Source organism: Tyto alba, unplaced genomic scaffold (genome assembly GCF_018691265.1).
Source record: "Tyto alba isolate M040663 unplaced genomic scaffold, T.alba_DEE_v4.0 Super-Scaffold_1000006, whole genome shotgun sequence".
NCBI classification, from domain to species: Eukaryota; Metazoa; Chordata; class Aves; order Strigiformes; family Tytonidae; genus Tyto; species Tyto alba.
Genome location: NW_024881272.1, coordinates 33,020,040 through 33,042,334, shown reverse-complemented (window position 1 = coordinate 33,042,334; position 22,295 = coordinate 33,020,040). Strand labels below are relative to the sequence as shown.

Here is a 22,295-nt window from a genome sequence, read left to right as displayed (position 1 = left end):
GTTCCATTCTGTATTGCTGTGTGTTGTTTAACCAGACCCTACCTGTAGCAAACCCAAGTCTTTCCACAGGCAATGATTTCTCAGTTAAATACCTTCCTTTTCAACCATTCCTTTCCTAAAATGCAGAAAGAGTACCATGCTGATTCCTGCCACATCTAACAAGACTGATTTTATAAACAAAAGAAATGCAAATAATGGAGTGCTTTGTACTGTCTGCACAGAAAGTGTCTCATTATTTCCCAGCTCCTTCTTAGAGATGGAGCTAGCATCTCCTAATGCATCCACACCTTGCCTGAGGCAGCATTTACAGAGCTCCGTCGTTTGCTAAAAATTACCAAATATTTGCAAGGCCTCTTAATACAACTTCTTCTAGACAATTCTGAAAATCAACATGATATCTCCTGTGCTTGATAAGAAGGGAGAAAAAAAAAAAAAAAAAAAAAAAAAAGAAAACTCAAAGATCACCAGTAAACTTGCCTGAGCACAGATTGCTGAAGCGCATAAATCACAGCCAGGCTCTGGCAGGGCTCTCATTTTGTAACTGACATTTACTTGCCCAGGGTACAATTACAGCAGAGCAACAGCAGTGTACAGGAGTTGCTGGCAGATAAATATAGCTTTTCAAGACTACTTGCTGCCCTTGCAGATGAGGTCACGTACATTTAATGTCTATTTTAAACTCAGACACTTTTTAAGCATCCAGTGGCCAGGGTCATCATTTTTTTCCACATTAACAGACATTTAGAGGAACCAGAAAAACATAATGGGCTGAATATTTGTAGTACCTCAAAGCTGGTTTTCATTGCTATTGCAGCTTAAACTTGGTGGACTTCAGTCACCTTGTTTCAGCTACCCTGGAAATAATTAATTGCTGTTAACAGTCAAGAGCCCAAGACAAACCTTAATTTTCCTCAAACAATGTTATTTCCTTATCGCATATGAAAAGGCAGACTTTATTTTATATAAAAGAGTATAAAAAACAGGCAGTAATTACTCAGAACAAGTGTAAGATGAGTATTATCATCAAATGACAAAAAAAAAGAAAGGGAAAGAACCAAATCCTTTATCATGAATGCCACCTCTTTATACTTCTCACATCATAACTGTGAGAATGTTTAATTTGGAATCCATCAGACCCATTTAACAAAGTAAGTTTTTCCTCAGTGAAGCAGTTCCAGCATGCAATGGAACTACATTACACGTTATAGAAAACAAGAGCATATTTAGGGAAACTAGTCCTTATAAAATGTAATTATATTACAACTGTCAGCTATATTACTGAACAGCACTAATTTTTACTGTGTCTCAATGTTTTCATGCCAGTGTATTTCATTAGACCATGTGTGATGAATACTCTACTCTGTCAAAGCATTTTATATACTTACACTTATTCCATCCCTAAGCTATCTCTATACATGTTTCTTAAAAGCTATTAGGAGAAGTGTGAAACCAGAAATAAGTTAAGTACTTGTGATTCATTTGCTTTAACAAATCAAACTCTGCGAAGTGTAAGTGTATGCCAGCTTTTTAAGAAGGACAAGACTATGTCTAGAAGCTGCCAAAAAAAATTCCTGGTTTAGTCTGAATGCTGCCAAGAAACAGCCCTCTAACTAGAATGTTTAACGTAAGAGGGAATGCACACAATTATAAAGCCATTCTTCGTGCTCATTCAGCGGCATCACATGCTGCGAAACCTGTATACAAGAGAGAAAACAGAGGTGAAATAGTTGTTTATTAGAGAACTGTGTGTATGTTACCTAAAGTGCTATGCAAGCAGAACGAACTGTTTCAGTACTTATACCACTAACGTTAAATGACGAACATGCATCATCTACAATGACCACTGGTATTAAAAAATTTAATTGCATGACAGCAGAATATCCAGAAGGGGCACTGAGCTTACAGTTTATACTGAATGAAGCCAAAATTAAAATTAGTAAAACACTTTACAGGATCAGGATACAGATATCTAAAGTGTCAGCAGCAGTATCAGACTAGGCCCCAACCCTGCCTGTGTCATGGGACTGTACCTGTTTACAATAGGTTTGAATGCATCTACACTGGAAGGCTGTGAGAGATAAAATAGTTCAGATGCCTCTTCTTTTAAAGAAAGAGACCATACTTTTACAATAATATAACCTGGATTTCCTTCATAAATGAATGAAGAAAAATATCATCTGCATTTGTAATGCATTTTCAATCTCATTCTGTCCCTTAGAACCCTCGTTTAGGATTTTCACTAAAGCCTGCCCAGCTATGGAAGAGGGATCAGCAGATTAAACTGCCTTGTGGCTAAACATGATCCATAAGCCAACTTTAAGAAAAAACAGCCATCTGCAAATCACACTGTGCATAAGGAGTGCAAAACATATATTTTTGTTTCTGACTAGCATGTGCTTGGTCTGTTTCTCACAGACACCAATACAACTGATTAAAATTTTCTAAGTAAAAAAAAAGAAAATAGAGCTTAAAAAAATAATATTATAGAATATTAGTAAACGGTACATGTATTGAATGGACAACTGAAACAGGCCTATGTATGAAAAACTGAACAGCTATGGACCTTTAGCACAATCTGCACAGGGAAACATGGATACATCAGGTACATGTTCAGCTTTGAAATATCAGGAACTCTATCTGATCTGTACTGGTGATGAAGGTGCCACTTATCCTGGTAATGAGCATGTCGATAAGGACCTGCAAAAGGAAACTCTAAAAGGTACCACATGATTTTTTTCTTTTTGCTTACATTTTAAGTTGGCTAAACAATAAAAATCTTACCATCATGGATTTTGGTGCCACTTCCACAGCAAAAACAGTAAGTCCCCTGTTACTTAGGCAGTTCTTACTCTGCTCGTTGTTGACATGAATAATTACTTTGTTTTCAGACTGCAAGTGAAAAAACCATGAAGGAATCCATTAGTGTTAATGGTTAAGTGGCTGCTCTTTATGTAACAACTACACATTGGTCTTCCTTCCTCTGACTTTGCTATTTTATGGGATAGAAATGCCTTAAGGATTCTGATGTCTATTCTCTTTGAAGAGTAACAGTTTCAAATGTACCGTAACATCATCAGAGCCCAGATCCATTGTCAAAAGTTATTTAAGACTTGTTGAAATAACTTAAGCACTTACAAAGACTTGGGAATAACCATTTAGTGACAAAACTATTTGCCACAGAATGTTACAGATTCTAACAGTTTACATGGTTTCAAAAGGTGACTGGACAAATTCATACTAAATTTTAAGTGCAAAGAAAATATTTCTGTCTCAGGCAGTCCTTGAACTGAAAACCACTAGAGGCTAGGATAGTGATCTAGAGAAGTGTCACTGGTTGCTTGCCAAATTTTTGTTTGCAACATCCCCCACAGGCCATTTCTGAAGTCTTCATTAATAGACATTTCAAAAAATATTTGATGAAATTAATATAAGTATAATCAGTTAAAGAACAGATGCTCTTGCTAAAGCCATGCAAGAAGGATCCAGTATATAAAACTGAAAGCTTGGGTAACAGAAAATTCTTTAACCACCAGTTTATCCGAGGCATTACTCAGACACAAGACCTAAGGACATGCTACTATACCCTGCTATTCAGCTGTCTCTAGATAAATCTCAATTTGACAGAGACACTGGGAAATGTTTGATTCTTAGACAATGCTATCCAACAGCCTCTGTATTGAGAAATGGAATAGAAACACAGTTACCTTATGCAGTCGGCTTTATGCAGCAAAGAAGCTACTGTTAGCTTGGTAAGGACTGACCTTACAATAAAAAAAAAAAAAGCGTGCAATCTCTGGTGCTCACAGTACAAAGGGTTTGTGAACAGCAGAGTGCAAATACAGTAATTCTTGAAATATGGTATCATTGCAGAAATGTAAACACAGTCTAGTGTTAAGCTGCTTATTACTTTGACCTAGCAGCTCTGACATCACTTTTATGAAGTCCTCATTTCTACATGGCAGTGAGATAAAGGCAAACAAAAGAATTAGATGTACAGGAAGATACTTCTGGTAACAGGAACAAGGTCACAGACATTCACCTAGCACAGAGTGTATATTATAGTAAGTTTGTGCTTTGGATGATAGGAAATGCCTCATTAACTATTTATTTTGGCATATAAATGGGTAGACAATAGACTGGGTACTGCTCACTCCCTGAGAAATTTGAGGCTCTGCATGCAAGGTCTTTTAATCTTCCCAACTGACACCCTGACTAGGGAAGGTTAGAAAACAGAGACCTTTTTCTACCCACTGATTAAATACATATGCAAGACTAAAATGGAATCCCTCAGGAACCAGCATATTTCCTTAATTTAATTACAGAAATAACAAAGAAACAATTATTTCCATTGAAATAATCAGTACAATAACTGCAGATATAATCTGACTGCTTGAACTATGGGAAGCTTAGAAGAAGACAGATGCATAAAACTGCCTTTTTATTATTTCTTTCCAGACATTTACAATACAAAAAAGTCTCCAGTCTACAAATTGTAATGAGATTTTCAGGGAACTACAACTATTTGCTTCAACGCAGAACAGAGGTATTTATGAAACCTGAATTATATAAATGGCAGTGGTCAGTGATTTTAATCAGAGAGCATCCAGTTGTCTCAGTACAGACCTCATCTCCTTCTTTGACATATCCCCAAACATATAAATAACTCAAGTATATCTACCCTAAAGGGCGAAGTGCAGATCTAAACCTGTAGTTCCAAGGAGCCTCAGCATTCAGTCCTAATATTAGTCCACCAACCTACACCCTTCTGCATGTTTGTCCATTTAAAAATATACTCCTTGCTGTGATCTTTCAAGATTTAAAGCATCTTAAGTTTAGCCTCTTACTGCACTGTATTTATTTACTCACAGCTCATGATATAAATGAAACTGAGAATGAACAGCACATTCATTAGGATCTGTGCAAAAAGGTTTAAAATCTCTGCTTCTCACCAACCACTTTTGCTTGGATTTACAATTGTTAACTTGGATTAGTAATAAAGTAGACCTGCTAGCCATATTATCCATAATAAGCTTCTAAAACACAATCAATGCAAATCACTGCTCTTTTACTTTCTTATACACACTGAAAATATTAAATAGTGTAAATGCTGTAGTCTTCGCCCTTCTGTAATTGTATTTCTTGTTCTCAGCGTTTGATACTATGATCGTATTATGTCTCCAATAATTATCAAAATATTGAATTGCTGGAATGTGAACACAAACAAATATTCTGATTCTATATGATACTTAAAACTGCTTGCCTTGTTATAAGCTGTCCCTGCCAAGAAGGCTGATCCAGACTGTTTTTGAGTCATATGTCAGAAACAGCTTTGCATCAGGCACTTTTTTGTTTTTTTTTAAGTGAACTAGATACAGAAACTTGATATCAGAAGTATCAGAAAATGTAATTCTCAAAAATGACGCAAAGAGGGAAGAACAATAATAATAGACATTAACACAAAGTACTGTACAGAAGTCTCATGCCATACCTTATTTTCAATAACAGAAGTGATTCTCCTGCCTGTTTTGTAGGTATAGACGATTATGTTTTCACAGCCATCCATTACTTTGGCCTCTCCTTTATTAACAACAGACTTGCAAACAGCCCTGTTGAGTTGAGAGCTCCCTGCCTCTAGATATATGGCTTTAATTCTGGGTTTGCATTTTTCTGCATAGATGTCAATGACAAAGGGGCATGCCTGCAATGGAGAAAATCAGTTTTATCATCACTTCTTCTGTAGTTTTTCCCCTCAAATTTTAATCCACAGCTCCTGAGTATTTTCATATACGCTCTGAAGTAGAATTACACAAATATAGGTATGTCACTGAATATTAAATATTCAGAACTGAGAGCTGTGGCAATCTTTTAAACCAACAGAAAGCTCAGGACGAATGAACATTTTTCGTGTCAGTCACAGTACACTCAGTATGCCATTTGGTGCATTTGGCTCCAACATAGCAAACCCTTCCTTAGTTAGCAAAACGTACAGGAATTAAGATGAAGTATGAATGTCTTTCAGTGTCTGAAATAAATCTGTCTCCTTTACCTGTCACACTCTCGCTATTTGTGCCACTTCATACAGATTTCAAATATGTGAAATGGTGCGTTGAGCACTCTGCTCTTACAGTATCTTGGCTAAGATTTCTACATGTAACAACCAGGAGTTTGCATTTTCTTAGACTCAACAATAGTGCCACAGTTTCTTTCAGATGGCTACTGGAATCCGCTAGGATTTCTCAAGTTCTGCCTTTAATTTGTTAGAGGCTCAATGCTTCTGAAATACCAATCTCTTAAATTATCTGAAATCGAGGAATTAAAGGATTAAGTTATAGACACAAGTTAAGTAGATGTAAGTTTTTAGATGAATGACTAGAGCATTCAGAGAGCTATGTTGTCATTTGGACAGCAAAGACTATAGCCATAAACCATAAACCACAGCTAGTATAAGGCACAAAATACCTTTTTGAAATTTCTAACTTGAGAAAAACATCCCCAAAATCTTCTTTCTTAGAGAATAGCTCCCTCTTACGTCTGAAATGCAGAAAGACAGTTTTGTAGTTTCTCTGCTAACCCTACTCAGGAAATGAAGTGCTCATCATGAAGAACTCATTCACCATGATCTCAAGATTTTCACTGAGAGACAACTGATGTTTCTCAACCATATTCAGTATTTTGGTTCTGTACATATCTGTTTCACAGACATATTTTTATATGGTGGCTACCCTGACCTGATTTAGTTTAACAAAGCTTAAAGAAATGATATAATCTGACTATGAATTCTAAAAATCAGCTTTTCTTGGGAATGAAACTTAAATGATTATCTGCATATTTAATGTTTTATTTTATTTTTCATATTTTTTTTCTCTTCATTAAAGAGATCCCCTTTCTTCAGTGAGAACTATTAACACCAATACTTATACTGTTACTGTAAAAATTAAAAAAAAATTTTAAATCTGTAAGCACACAGAAACGTCAGAGAAATAATCCCTGGTCCTGTAAAGTAGAGAGTGTGCCACCCAAAGCCCCTTCATTAAAAATTTTTGTTGAACACCTTCAGACACTGTTGTGAAAGGCAACAGTAACAGAAATAGCCATGTCTGAAAATTATCAATTCTGAATCATGTGGGGAAAAAAGTTATCTTAGCCTTATCCACTTCTGTTGTGGTGTGGGTCAGGAAAGTGACTTTAAGCAGAGCAAGTCCTGCATTTTGTAGGTTTGCTGACAGGCTGCAGCTTACCATCACTGTCTTCTTATCACTACCCACCAGCAAGGTGCGCAAATTCTTTCAAAAAGTATAACACAAGATTCCTTCCTCTACAACCCCACAAGATACTGGCTTTCTCTAAAGCAAAAGGCAAATTTCCTCTTCAACAGTGCCAGCGTTATCCTAAGAAGCAGGATACCATAATGACTTAAAGTCACAGTGTAAACCCTGTATTAGCAGTGTTTGGACTGGATCGCTGGCCTACTGAAATCAATTTGTGATAGACAGAAACAGTAATGCAGTTAAACATGTGCAGCAAGTTGTATGTGAAGCAGTTATTTTTGCTATATGGCTATCATACCTCTGTCATTTCTAATGCTTTATTGTAGCCCAGAGACAATAAAGTCACCCAGAGGTCACTAGGATCCCCTTCACGGTCATTGGCTTCCATGAGATTCAAATCCATAAATCCTTGTCTTGTTAGCTCATTCTTCTTCATATCAAAATTCTCTGTTTAAAAAGAAATACAAGGTAGCACTTAAAAATCTGTTCTCTCTGCAAACGCCCTTTATCCTTCCAAAACCAAACTCCCACTTACATTAACGAGGTTTAAAAGATGGAGCCATCTTGCAGCCTCAGACTCTGCAATACTATTTGGGAAAGAATGTCCTTGACCAGATATGTGCTCTTTGCAGAGCTTTCCTGTGGATTTTGGATGATGACTAGAAACAGCTGGCCCCTTGTATAACCCAAAAGAGGGTGAGATTTCAAAAGAGGAAGAGTTCATATTGTTGTTTTTTTTTTTTTCTTTTTGCTAGCAGTATTTGTTGTGGTTGAGATCTGCAGAATGAGGTGTATTAGGAAAGGGAAATGAAAGTCTGCTGGAGCCAGCACCCTTAGTGCTTGAGGTCCTTGATACAGAAATGATTTACTCAGTTCCTAAAAAGCAATAAAATGCCAGTAATCCTAACACGCCTCTCTAGATAGAATATCATAGATTGACCACTCTAATGTCAGCAAACACATAATTGAAATGTCCTTGTGTCAGAGATTTTTAAAAATGGTTTTCTCATCTTCATAACAATGCTAAATCTTTACTATATATTATTAAAAAGGGATTACCAATTTAATAAATCTATCTAAGGGTACAGATGCTATAATAAATGGCTTGAACTTTGCTGTCAAGATTTATGATATTCATCTGAACCCTTCGACTGATTAATGACACCTGGTAAAACATTCACCATATTCTCTTCTTTCCTCTCTTTACACACTTCACACACACATATACACCCTTCCTACTTATGTTGGGAGCAGTGCGCAGGGGCATAGCACTGACGAAGTCATAAAGCGTGGAACAGCATATACAGACATGAAAAGGACAAGAAACACACATATAGAAAAGTATTTTTGCATGATCTCTCATCATTTAGGAAAAATTCCAATATCTTAGAGAGTTTGGGGGAGAAATAATTAGCAGGACTTGTCTGATCTAAAGTATTTTGGCCCAAATTAAATAACGTGTCATAGCCTACAATGGAATTGTATCAAACATGACATGGGCCAATACAGAATGATATGCCATACTGGCATGTCAGACATGAATAGCAGAAAAGCTGTATTTGTTATAGAAGCTTATAATTTTCATACAATGGCTTCTAAATTTTCAGTTTGTCACTACAGCTAAACTATCCATGCTGTGAAACCACCGCTTTCATGCACTGTATTATTGGAGCAGCCTACAGTCACTGGTGATGGAATTCTTCTAGCACTGCTATGAGGTAAATATGTGCATTCTCAAGGTCTTTACAAACTTAAAGCAATGCCACAGAATTACTTTTTTCTTCAAAATTGACATTTGTCGCTCAACACTCCTCCTACAAGCTGCCAAGATGTCCAGTTACACTGGTGAGATGTATCAGCAGACAGAAAACAAAGCACAGCTGAGAGAGTCATAACTGTCTGCCAGCTTCCTTATCTCATTCATGGAAGTTTCAGAATCTCACAGCTGTCATATAGCACAATACGGACAAACTGACACACCATATATGAACCTTCAAAAGACAGACTTTTAACAAAAAACTGCTTACATCTGAAGATAATATATAGTCGCAATAGGCATTTTCTAATGTCTCATTTTCTGAACAATCGTAGTTCTAGATGCCATTTTTAAAGCCTCATATACACACTCATTAAATGTCCCTCTCAACACTTTATGAGATATGAAAGCACTGTCAGCTTAATCCGCAGAAAGGAGATTGATTAAATGAATATCTGTTACAGTTTAATTCACCATATGATCCATGATTAGAAAACCTGTAGTTTTTGGCAGCTACAAAATCTTTCACCTACAGAACTTTGCAGTTAGCAATGGGAAGAATTTTCTCAGCAGAAGGTCAGTGGCACACAAACCAGAATGAAGCAAAACAAAGGACAGGAGAATGGAAAAAGAAAAAAAAAAAAAACAAAGGGAGAAGAGAACAATATCTACATGTATTCTTGGTATAGGCTACAAAATACTCCGTTCTTCTATCCTATATACATAGTAGGATGCTATAAACAACAGCTTGCAAGTAGATTGATAGCCTAATTAGTTGTATCAAGCACAGCAATGAACTTACCCTTACATACAGTCCATGCTTCTTCATCACATTTCTCACCACTAGTTCTCAGTTCAAAGAAATTGTATTCCTCCAAACTCAGAAGGCCATTTCCATCCAAATCAATTGTTTCAAATATATCCAATAAAGCAGCTCTAAGATGAAAAAGGCAGAACCATTTCCAAATACTTCTGTTTCCTTTACTGTCACATAATATTGTTGATAACTGTTCAGTCTATTTGAGAATATTCTGTACAAACAGTACTTTAGTAACATACAGCTTTCATAAAGCTAGATGCTATTTGGAGCACACACTTTTACAATAGTTACTGTGCCTGTTTGGGAATATGACTCACCGGAACTCTTTGGTCAGAGCCAGTTCTCCATCCTCACCTCTATATACCAGTGTTGCTTCTCCAGTCATCTGTGTTTTTAACTTCTTCAACCTGCAGCCTGTTGTGAATGGGAGCAGCCAATATACTCCTGATCCAAGCTCCCCTTTCCATCCAAACATCTACTCTTAAAGGAAGACAGACAAGTTTGTAAGTTACTTCTCAAATGATAGCTTGCTTTATTACTAGTAATACTCATATAAAAGTGATTCATTACTAAAAACATGTTTACAGTGAGATGCCATTTTAAAGACACAAAACCTAGTGAATCTCATAGTTACAGTAAAAGTTAGAAAACCGTACAAGACCAGAGATGAGGGGAGAATGGTCATTACTAAAAATGTCTAATAACGGTCCTGTCATTTTTCACATTTGTAACACTCTTTAATTTTTAAACTTTAAAACAAAAGCAGCCAGAAGCAGGCTGACAAAACCCATTGAGATTTTAATTTTCTCCCTGATTTATCAGCTTTGTTTAAACTAGCAACAAAAACTTCATATGTAAAAAGCCACAAGTGACTTAGGGTTTAAGCAGGCTGAGTTACCTGCAGCTTGGAAGGGGGAAGTAAGTTGATGCTGCCATTTCTCCTCCCTTATTTCTGCCACAGGATAAGACTATTCTGTGCACTGGGAAATTCAAAATCATATATATGGCAAGGAGAAAGAAAACTAAAGGAAATTTTAACAGATTTTACCTTTGAAATTTTGTTTTTGAAGGTGCAGGAATACAAGTGCGCTTCAACAGAGTATCTATACAGATAACCAACAACTCAGCAAGACCTCCAACACACCACATGGTAATATGGTCCTCCCAAGAATTTCATTAAACTTCCACACACGTGACTTGCAGTTCAACCCATGCAAAGGGCATAACTAAGACAGTATTACATCTTACCTTACATAAATTTTGCCAATTTTGAAAGGGATCACACACAGTACAAGTGCTTCTTTTCTCATCTAGTCTGATTAGGTACAGTTTGAATTCTTTCCAAACACATGGGAACTCACCCATGTAGCATTAACACATACACTAAAGAGATAATAGTTAAAATAAGAAAACAAAGAAAAAAAATCTAACCTCTTTGTTTTGTTGTTCAGTAAAACTCACAAGCTGTAGATTTTCTTGGGTTTCGTTTTCCTTCAGAATATACAAAGCTGTATCCACTGACAACCATTGACAAGTTTTTCCTAAAAAAAAACCAAACAATATTCCCAAAGACATTTAATAATGGCACAAAATTGTTTTTTCTTTGAATCCCAAAGTAGATATTTCCATGGTATTTATTACATTGATTCCTGTTAATATAAGATGGAAAAACAAAAATAATCATTCTGTGCTATCAGGATTTCCTTTCTATTTAGGCCAATAAGATACATTTTTCCAAGTCTTGTGACTGTCTTACAAATAATGATTACTATTAATAATTCTAATACTAAAACCTTTGGTAGTTAAGGAGCTATTTTAATTATTTTCTACCATTAATACAACATAATTATTTACTACTTTTCTTTATACGAAGGCTCCTAGACATTTTCAATTAAGGATGTTAGCAAAATTATATCATATTCTCTTCTGATGCTCTGTAAAATATGACCGGAAAGCTAGATTACGTGCAAAAGCTAGGGACAGCAGAAGAAGTAAATCTCAGAAGTATACGTTTCAAACATTTTTAAGATTTAAATAGCAAGATGCCCCTACATGGCATCATGTATGATAATGTTTGTCTTGGGTTGGATTGGAATGGAGTCTTAGTCTTACATACATTGAATAGACGCTGTTTGAATCTCTCAGGTTTCTTAAAGCTGCTCAGTTCCTAAAGACAATTAATCAATGAGCTATTAAGTGGTCTTCAAGTTAATCAGACCAAAACAAACCAATGAATGCAAGGGGCTAGTTTTTCTACAGTAAGGAGTCAAGAATACTAAAGAATGGCCACATGGCACACAACTTTGTTGAAAGTTTGAAAATATTTTTGATTTCTCGTAAAAAGGTAATTGCTCTGCTAACATGAATCCTTTCCTTACATACCAATATTATGCCTTCCTCTTCACAACAAAACACAAAGATATTCCTATATACAGGACAATAGTGTTGCGCAAAAGTAGAAATATTTTTACAAAAGACAAGTAAGTACTCTTTTGGTTACACAGAGTGTCTGGACAAGCCTGCAGCAGAATTATTCTAAGGCACAGTTTAAGAGGGTGCCACAGGAAAAAGGAAAAGTTATGAGCAGAACACTAAAACACTCTGTTACTCACACAGTTTGTATTGGACCATGTTTCCTCACCATCTGAAATTTGTTTATCAGCTTCCCATTTCAGCCAGGTAGTAATTGGAGAATTATTACTTTCTGTCAGTTATTTGCAGTGAAGTTTTTATTACCAACCTCAATCAGAATCAATTACCAACCTGTAGCACAACAGCCAGTCCAGATGACTCTAAAACATCTCTGGGATCTAATGGCTCCTGTTTCACAGGATTAAAGAGGAAATAATCTACTTGGGGGGAAAAAAGAATTCCAATGTAGCAACTAGATGAAGCTCCTTGGTAAATCACTGAAGAGAACAAAGCCAAAAGCATTTGGAAAAAAGGAGGACAAAGGCTGTCTAATGTCAGGTGGCTCTAACGCTGGGTTTCACTCTTAAGATGAAAAAACAGGCAAACTAAGCTATAAATCCCTCAGACAAGATTCATAATTAAAACATCAAGATACTGTACTGCCATCAAAAGCCATAGCCTATTTTAAGTATTTACAAAAGTATTTGAGGTGGAGAATACAATATTCACTGAATTTTATATTGTTGTTTCCCACAAAGTACATTAACGCTGCTGCAGAGTGCTAACATTTGAATTTCGTAATAAGAAACTTCACAAATCTATGGACAAAAATAATCTAAGCAGTTGGCTGACTAAAGGGAGAAGATAATGGCCTTAGCTGATTTTCACTGCCCAGGCAGTGAGCACAAAATGACTAAGCAGAAAATATAGTGTGAAAAGTTAAGTTATAGATTTAATAGGATTCTGTCAACAGAGAAAAGTATCACTATATCGCAATATTGCAAAATATTGCAAATGAGAAAGGGAGAGATGTATCAGCAGATGAGAAAATATTTTTTATAGAGGAAAATTCTCCAAAGAAATGCAAATACATTTACCTTCTACCTGACGAATGTTTAAAGGCTTGATGGTAATACATACTGTAGACCTTTGAGGTAAGTGCAACTTGTACTTGTGACTAATGATTTCACCATCTTCTTCTAAGTAGAAGCATCCTTTGGATTGTGCACAGTGCCACTCCTGGAAACCAAGCAAATATTGATCTTTGATTAAGATAAAAGCGTCATCTCTGAAATATATTAATTTGATGATTTAATAAAGCCTGCATAAAATACAGCACAAGATACAGAACTGATCTTCCACTCCTTTTTTATTTAATTGATTTTCTCAAATAGTCCTCTTTGTAGTCAATTTTTGCAGAGAAGTTAGTAACATTGTTTCACTTGTGAAAATGCTTCAAAAACGTACAGATTGCCCCAGTGCTGAAATAGTTGAAATGAAATTTGAATTGCCATGAAGAATCAAACTGAACTCGTTAAATTCTCTGAACTGTGTGACTTACCACTGAAAGGCTGGAATTTTCCTATATTTGTTCCATCCGGCCAATCAAGCAAAGAACATAACTGATTAGCTGGACAACGAGGAAATATTTGCTCAGACAAATCACAGACACAAGTACTGGTGAAACTAAGTGGTTGTTCTTAAATTCTGTCAAAGCTGTTGGAAAGACATAAACTGAAAACTGCTGTATTTGTGAATAATACGGTTCCTAGAGAAGCCATGGTTTTGCCGAGATGCTAAAATAGCTACATGCTTCAAATTTTTTATTTTTTTTTGTAAACAGCAAATCCCAATTTTTATTTTCAAATATCATTTGAATGATATTTCTTTAGCAAAATAAAAATAAAAATAAAGTCCTTACAGACATATTGCAAGCCTTGACAAATGGAATACATTCTTGATTTGCCTTCCCTGGTCTGGATTAAGTCCGTGATTTCTAGTCACCTCCCTAGCAATGGAAGATAATGTTTTGGAATGGAGCCTAGCAGAAGGAATCTTTCAATTCAACTCTTTATACCAGTACTTACATGACTCTTCACTTCGTCTAAGGTCCATTTGCAGTAAATCAAGATTTTTCCTTAAAATTTGACACGGCTGACATAACTGGTTGTTAGCTTATTTAGTCTCTAAGCTTAATACCTTACAAAGCTGTTTGAAAAATTAACGACATTTCAAAAAGATCAAAGTCAAAAGGTTTGCTAGTGAAGCAATATGTCTGTTCTTTGAGAAATAAAAGTGCATAATGTAAATTTAAACAGCAGTCCAAATGTGCTGTAACTATTCAAAAAGGTACTGTGACAATTTTCACCTTCAAAACTTACTCCAACAGCCACGTTCTATTCCCCCCTTTCTCCCTATGGCAGTGGTCTTCAAACCATCATCTCCCAGATAGCCCATGGAGAGTAACTTTGTCCTCTTCATTTACCTTCCATTTTCTAGTTGTTATTTCAGATGAAAGACTACCTTTTTTGCAGTTTTGCATTCAGATGGACATTGTTACAACAGGGACATCAAACAATCCAAGTAAGCAGGGAAAACATCTCAAGGAGCAATGTGCAGGTTAAGATGTGAGGAACAGTAAGCAAAAGTTTGACAATGCTGTAGGAATCAAATACTAAACTGTTATTCTCGCAGAGAGCGTAAGGTGGTGCTATATTCTCTAAATTATCCAGGTCAGATTGCAAACAGGTATGTAAGTTTGGGAAGCTAAAAGATTATTTTCTGGTTTGATTTTAGTACGTCACTTCAAAGCATAAAAAAAGTTGTCAAATAATAGCTAACGTAGCAGGAAATGTTTTTATTAGAAATGTTAATCAGAAAGAAACGTTAGGCACTACCAGTGCTGGTCACTGCCCAAATAATGCATTCTGCTGCTATTACAATTTAAGTCATTATTGACTAGTTCACACACTCACGTATAATTCTAAATAAAAAGCAATGTTTGTGAGAGGAATTGTTCCCATGATTAAAGCAAGTAACTTCAGTTCAACGCTTTGTCTTGTACAAACCTCTTCCATACACACAGAAAAAGTCTCGCTAGTTCAATCACATGAGGCTACTTCACAGGTATGAGTGGGAGCATATAACTTTCTTTCAGGAAACAGACTTTTTCTCAGGTATTTTCTTTGCTACCCACTGTGTGTACAGGTCTTTCACTGACTTCAGTAGAGCAGAATGCAAATGTAAGACTCCTTAGCAGGGATAATTTAGCTACCCAATGCAGAAAGGAGATTTTAGAACATGAAACACTGCTTGCTGGTTTTTGTTAACGTCTTTCAATCTTGACTAAAACCAACACAAAGAATTCTTTGCAGAAATTTCAGATCTCCATTACCCATCCTCTAATGAACTGTGATTCATCTACAGTTGAAGCCCAACAGGTCAGCATGTTGCTTATGCACATCTGTAGCACTTCTGTAACCATCTATTTTTTCCTCCCCAAATTTATTTAAATGTCATTGAACATGTCACAAAACTCTACTGGCAAAAAGAAAACATGTGGAAGAATGTCCTATAAACACATTCCATGTTTTCTAAGGGTTTTTTAATTTAGACATTCACCATGTTTTGACTTCCACTGTTTTCTTCTGGCAGAAATGTAAAGTTGGCATTGGTCCAACCTCATGATGGCAATATTTTCTTACTGTCCCAAAAAGACAGGTGAGCTGCAGAAAAAAAAAATTTCTAAATATAAATTAGAAGAATTTTTGGGTGCTAGATTCTGATCCACACCACAAATGAATCACTGTGTATTTATTCATTGATTTTGACAGAGTTTGCATTGTGCCCTTAATAGAGTTAAAAAAAAATTAGTAGTTCTACTTACACCTTTTCATGTTTATTGATTGATTTCAGATTTTGTACGCTACTAATCAAGAGTAATTGATATCTGCAGCTGTTTTTTTTTTTCAGCCAGTTCTTACTAGCTTGTACAAAGAAAGAGGAATCCAATATTGGGAAACTGTGCAATGGTTTTATATACTACATATCATGTTTGAACAAGGTGAAATTGCAGGTTAAATTGCATGGAGGTCCACATACCTAAACAGACTGCAAAAAATTCCTTTGAGATTATGTTTTTAAATTTTAATATAGAACAAATGTCACTGTATAGAAATGTCGAAGATATAAAGGACTTCAGAGTTCAATAACAAATACAGAGTTGTTATTTGAAACAAAAATGTAACTCATGAGAACAATCAGTTCCGTTTTCTAGCAGCAGTTATACTATGTGGTCATAACCATTTTTTCCCTTTTATACAGGAGTCTCAAGGTGCACATTTTTAATGTATCCTAGCAGTTTCCAGTTAATGTTTTATATTTCTACAGCTATTATTTTCTGTTGAAAGAAAACTAGTAAAGGTTCAGTCAAGAAAGGGAAAACAAAGGAAAAAGATCAATATTAACACTCTACAAATATTGACTTAGCGAAGTGACTTTGTTGTCTTTCTCCCACAGGAATTTATATTGAATGAGTGATTTATTTAAAAGAAAATACTGATAGAACATATTAGTCTAACTAAAAATCACTATTTTCAGGCTACAGCATATTTTTACAAAGTAATGCCCAACAAACTGAATATGCTCACAGAACTGTTATTTATTTTCAATTACCTTTCATATAAAGGTTTATGATACACAGTCTTTCAGACTACTTAAGCATTTAAAGTTCTCACCAACCTAATAAATTATTAAATTTTAAATTTCTCAAAAAGTCATTAAACATTTTATCCAACAGTGGTTTCATTTATAAAAAACACACTTTGTTCTATTAAACCTTCACACCTGAAAAATTATTTTCAATAACTAGATGTCAGCAAAACCAACAGTATATAAAAATGTTAACAATAATATGTAGCAAGAAACCTCTCAGTAGTTTATAGCTGCCCTTGACAAACTATTAATAAAACATAAGCTAAAAATCAGAGAAAAACGGTTTCCGATTTAAAATGCAATAACATATGTGCCTAGAGGAAAACAGCATAATTTCAATAGGACTAGCTTACATACCTTCATTGTGTCTGGCTCAATTAGCTTTGTGTTTCTGTTGCTGCTGGCACCCATGCTAAGAGTGGTAGAAATGGATGCTTTGCAATTTTGAGCTGATGAGGGTCTTGAAGGAGTTCTGCTATCTCCTATAAACATAGATATTCAGTTACAATTACATTATTTCAACCCACTCCTCGTGGAATTTACCATAAAGCCTTACATTTATAGGCACATAGAGAAAAACTGGATGACAAGAACTTCAATCAGATGAGCTGACTTCCCTTATAATTATGTAATATTTAATAATTCATTAGCCAAACATCTTTACCTCTCTGACTGTACATCCCAGGTGAATGGGCATACCATGGCAGAACCTTGGAGCCAAATCTGCCTGAAGGGCAAGAAGTTGTTACCACATGAATCCATTTACACTGGAATCAAGGTAAGTCTGTCCTAAGTGGATAGGTTTAACCTGCTCCTAATTTAAAGTTATTTCTTGCCAGGACAATGTAGCTTCCCTGCCAGATGGCACATCTGCCCCATGCAATTACTTCCAACCTTTTACTTTCTGGTTCCTTATGTTAGGGCAACTCTGCTAAGACAACTGTTGATTTAGCTACATAAACTCAGTCTTCATCACTCTTTCGTCATCTTTGCACCTCTTCAGTGTTGCCTAGAATTGAAGCAACTTAAACAGTGCACACTACGTGAGAATATTTCATACATGGTCCCTTTGCTGTCTGTTATCCTGTGGTCTTTTTCCAGTTTGGGAAGGTTTTTAAGTATCTTTGTAACTTCAGGAAGAACATTAAACTCTCAAATTGATTGTGCTTGAAAAGCAGCCTCGATAATTGAAACAAACAGACTGCTTATTGATAAATGTTTAAGGTTTCATCGCTGATCTGGGAAGGAAATAAATAACTTGCTGTGTTGCAACATCTGAGCATTCATTTTCTCTCTTCCCTCTGGTCTGTGTCACATGAGAGTCAATTAAATTCACCCTTAAGAATTGAGAGCTTCAGATCATAGATGCAGCCAAAGTCCATTTGAACATGGAGGTCAGATATTCAACTGAGACATTTATACAGTTGCCACAGTAGAAATTTATATTAGTCAATAACATCTTCACTAACCTGAGAAAAATTAAATAAAGACTCAACTCTTCATTGACCCAGAGCATGAACTCCAGCAGAATGAAAACTCCAAATATGAAATATCAATACCTTTTGATGGTGCTAGTTTGTGATCAGTTTTCCCTGAGATTCTTGGTGATGGTTTTGACACTGGCGGTGTGATCCCTTCAGAGGAAGTTTCAGCTTGACTTCCAAACTGCTGTTGCCTCAATCGGCTATCAACTTCCAGTTTCTGCCGTGCAGTCTTGCAGCACTGCTCACTGGTTGTCATGTATAAGTCACAAAACTTTAGATAAAGAAAAGTAATTTAAGTGAAACATTGTTTCTCACAGTTTTAAGGATTAAAACGTAACATTAGTAAGAAAAGGACAGGTCAATAGAAGCAATGCATTTTCTCTCAAAGCGCAATATTAATTTTCATTTTCATTAATCAGAGCAACCACTCAATGACACAGTAAAATGGAGCCACGATTCAACAAGGAGGTCCAATATTGTATGAAAATTAAGTGCAACTTTCAACCCAAGAGGTGATTCATATTTATTTCTAGATACTTGAAGACTTTTTTTTAACATATGATTTTAATAGGGGGGGTTATTTTTTCTCTTATGAAACTATATTGATGTACAAATCTTTCGGACTGTTTGTTCAGCATCTTGAAAATTATATGTTCAACATATACAATAATATCCCTCACACAAGAAATTATGAAATGAAATTATGAAATGTCACAGACGAAGCAACTCCTACTGATTAACTAAGCTTGCTGTCAACTGCCATCTTTATCCTGCCATTCCTTTCACTCTTATCTTCACACATGCTGTTAGGCTTCATCCTAACTATTAGGCTCTGCCTAACACTTTAAGTTCACTTGCAGCAAGTGACCTTGTCAAGGACAATAGCCAGGGCCCTATGTTGTAGGATAAAGTGTGGGAAACAAAAATATATACCAGCCCATGTTCCAGTACGCAGGCAGCTGGGGTGGGGCCTGCAGTAAGGTCATGAATAGACCAACACATGGAGGCAGCATGTATTGTGTTTGATAATGCTAATACTGTCAATAATATCAAGCCAATAACACAAGAACAAATAATAGCACAGTTTGCCATACCTTGTTGTAGTCAAGTTTGCCATGGCAGTTAAAATCAGCTTGTTTAATAATGGTACTCACTTCATCTTGAGTCATTCTTTCACCTCTCTGCAATAAAAAACAACCTCAATTTGGGTTCCTAATCAAGAATGCTGTTCACCTCCAGCACACATTTAATAAAAACACAAAGAAAGACTCTTTTAATGTCCTTCCAGGGAATCTTATCTTGCAATATATTTAAATGGATTCTGATCTGAATCATGTACCTACAACGCTGCTCAATACTGAACAGATGAATTGCACTAGTTCATGCAATTTTGTGGTGTCTTCTGGAAATTTACCATGAATGACACATCCATTTCAGAAAATCTTCCATAATCTGGGGAATCCCAGCTGTCAGTCATTCTTAATTACATTGTAGCATGGTAACAACCAAGAGCTAACTTCATGATGGTTAGTTTCATTTATTTTCTTTATATATCCTATTATACCTGTCTACATTTGCAATTCAGTTTACTAGAAGGGTTATTCCAGTCTTGAATTTGCCTTGCACCTATCTCTACTTGGAATCATTAGTGTGAAGCCAAAGCAATTCCTCACCTTTTGGAAGCAAGTCTGGATTGCATGTCAGAACACCATCCTGAGTGCCCCACTTGCAGTGTGGACACAAGGTACATCTCTCAGGAAGAAAGTATGTCTTCCACAAGGTCCTCCAGCATTTCCTTATATATATATATATATATATATATATATATAAATAAACACAGCAATATATGATTGCTGTACAGAAATCTATTTCATATCACTTTTCATCTATAGATGCAAGGTACAATGTTGGGACTGAAAACTCATGCAAACTTCATTGTTGGTAAACATGTGATGTGGACATATGGTTTCAGAGCTACACTGGATTGCCACAGATCAAATCCTGATCCTTTCCTCTTTGAACGGCACCTGCAGCCGTTCTACACTGTGGGTCTATATAAAGCAATGCCCTAACTTTATGTAACAATACAGACTTTATAGCTCTTCATGGCATAACTGCAGTAGCACTCGACATCTGTTACTTCTCTTTTTTGTTATACAAAGAGTATTTCCTTACAATTGCAGCTATATCTTTTTGTTCATGCAGAATGAGGATTGAAAGTTCTGCCACAATGTTTGAAGTAAATAATTTTGTTTTATTGATTCAAACACAACATAGTATGTAAATTGTTTGTTCCTTCTGTCCCAGTTTGCTCTCCTCTATGATTGCTTAAAATTGTATTATTCTCACTTTTTAATTGTTTTATTCTCTACTAGAATTCTGCTACTAGTCCATTTTTAATTGTTACTGCTCCCGAGTGTTTGTGCTGTGCAAGATGATCAGCTTTTACAATGAAGGGGGTTTTTTTGGCTGTACAGAGCAAAAAACCTGACGGAACAGAGAAAGAAAATCATTGTAATTATCTGTGACATACATCTATGTAGTTTAGAGACAGAGCACCAGCTCTATACCAACTTGGAAGACTGTTCTGTTTCAGGGGTTTCGTTTGCTTGCTTTTGCAGATCCTCAGAAGACTTGGATGTTAACCTTGTCAATGCTCATCGTTCTAATATACTCTTGGCTAGTGTTTTCTTTAAGGTTCCATCTCCTACAATTTCGTATCATCATAAAAATCTCAGCTGCTATTTAAAAAAAAAAATCTTTTCTATCCTTTCAGATTATACAATGAAACCTAAAATACGGTGGCAGTTCAGCAGCTAAATAAGAAGTACCAGATATTTTTGAATATCATTAAGTCATATTAATGACATGTCAGGTGGGTCTTATGACATTTGCGTGCTTTGGGTTGATAATTCATAATCTCTAACAAAAGTATTGACTTACCCTAGCATGGTTTATTTTAAGACCCCAATGAACTAACTATAAGATCCAGTGAAGTCACTGGTGTGACAGAACATCATAGCTGTGATAAAACTAAAGCACTGACTAATATTTTGTGTAACATCAAAATATTATTTTTTAACTTTGTATCTGAACATATTTAGACAACAACTTGTGAGAGGAGAACAGCAAAGGTATGTTATTAATTATCTTGGTAGAAGTTCATAACCCCAAAGGGCTGCAGAGGGGCTCTGTAGAGGATAGAGGCATTTGCACTACCTGAACCAAGGCAGAGGCATGTGCTTCCCTTTCTGTTGCTCCACTGCCATATAGGCAGGGTTTCAACAAAAGTGAAAGTATGAAAAATATTTTTTTCTGACAGCTTCCACCTTCAAGGCATAATAGCTGAAAAGGAGAGACAGGTTGTCAACTGTAAGGGGGAAAAATGGAAGAAAGATCAGATAACCACAGAAAATCAGACATAAAATTTAAAACAAAAAACCAAAAAAACAAAAAAAACATGAATCAGTTCTTGATTCCTTTGATCAGAAATATGTGTTTACACATTCAGAACAGATTTACCATGTAATTTCCAAAATCTCTACCAATAGTTAAAGATGGATAATTTTCTACTGATACTTACCATTGTAAGAATTTTATAAAGTTCATCGTGTAAAATATATCCAGTGTTATTTGTGTCTATTTTTCTAAATGCTTCGAGCAGTTCAGTTTTTGTAGCTGGTTTTTCTTTTTTTAAAATAGTACAAAAATCATCAAAATTCAGTGTAGTCGTTTGTGAAGTCCAATATTTATTAACTGTCTTCTGAGATGGATTTCTTCCAGCCTGTTGAAGTACTGAACAATAAAACACAACATTAACTATATATTCCAGGTGTCAGTAA

At 35.7% G+C, this 22,295-nt stretch overlaps 1 protein-coding gene across 3 annotated transcripts in view; it reads right to left on the bottom strand.

The window, feature by feature from the left end:
• Window positions 1-528: 528 nt before the first annotated feature.
• The window catches only part of EFCAB7 (EF-hand calcium binding domain 7), a 28,342-nt gene continuing 6,575 nt past the window's right edge, over window positions 529-22,295 (bottom strand). For 2 of the 3 annotated variants that reach the window (XM_042785460.1, XM_033008747.2), the window contains exons 4-15: window positions 22,037-22,248; window positions 19,548-19,634; window positions 18,529-18,724; window positions 17,327-17,451; window positions 13,354-13,495; window positions 11,276-11,385; window positions 10,162-10,319; window positions 9,827-9,960; window positions 7,567-7,715; window positions 5,489-5,698; window positions 2,782-2,889; window positions 1,063-1,694 (exon numbers count right to left, since the gene is read on the bottom strand). In XM_042785460.1, coding sequence (XP_042641394.1) covers window positions 1,620-1,694; window positions 2,782-2,889; window positions 5,489-5,698; window positions 7,567-7,715; window positions 9,827-9,960; window positions 10,162-10,319; window positions 11,276-11,385; window positions 13,354-13,495; window positions 17,327-17,451; window positions 18,529-18,724; window positions 19,548-19,634; window positions 22,037-22,248 — 1,706 coding nt within the window. In that variant the 3' untranslated portion in view covers window positions 1,063-1,619. Of the gene's footprint in view, window positions 1,695-2,781; window positions 2,890-5,488; window positions 5,699-7,566; window positions 7,716-9,826; window positions 9,961-10,161; window positions 10,320-11,275; window positions 11,386-13,353; window positions 13,496-17,326; window positions 17,452-18,528; window positions 18,725-19,547; window positions 19,635-22,036; window positions 22,249-22,295 lie in introns of all 3 variants that reach the window. The other variant, XM_033008748.2, reaches the window with a different exon arrangement.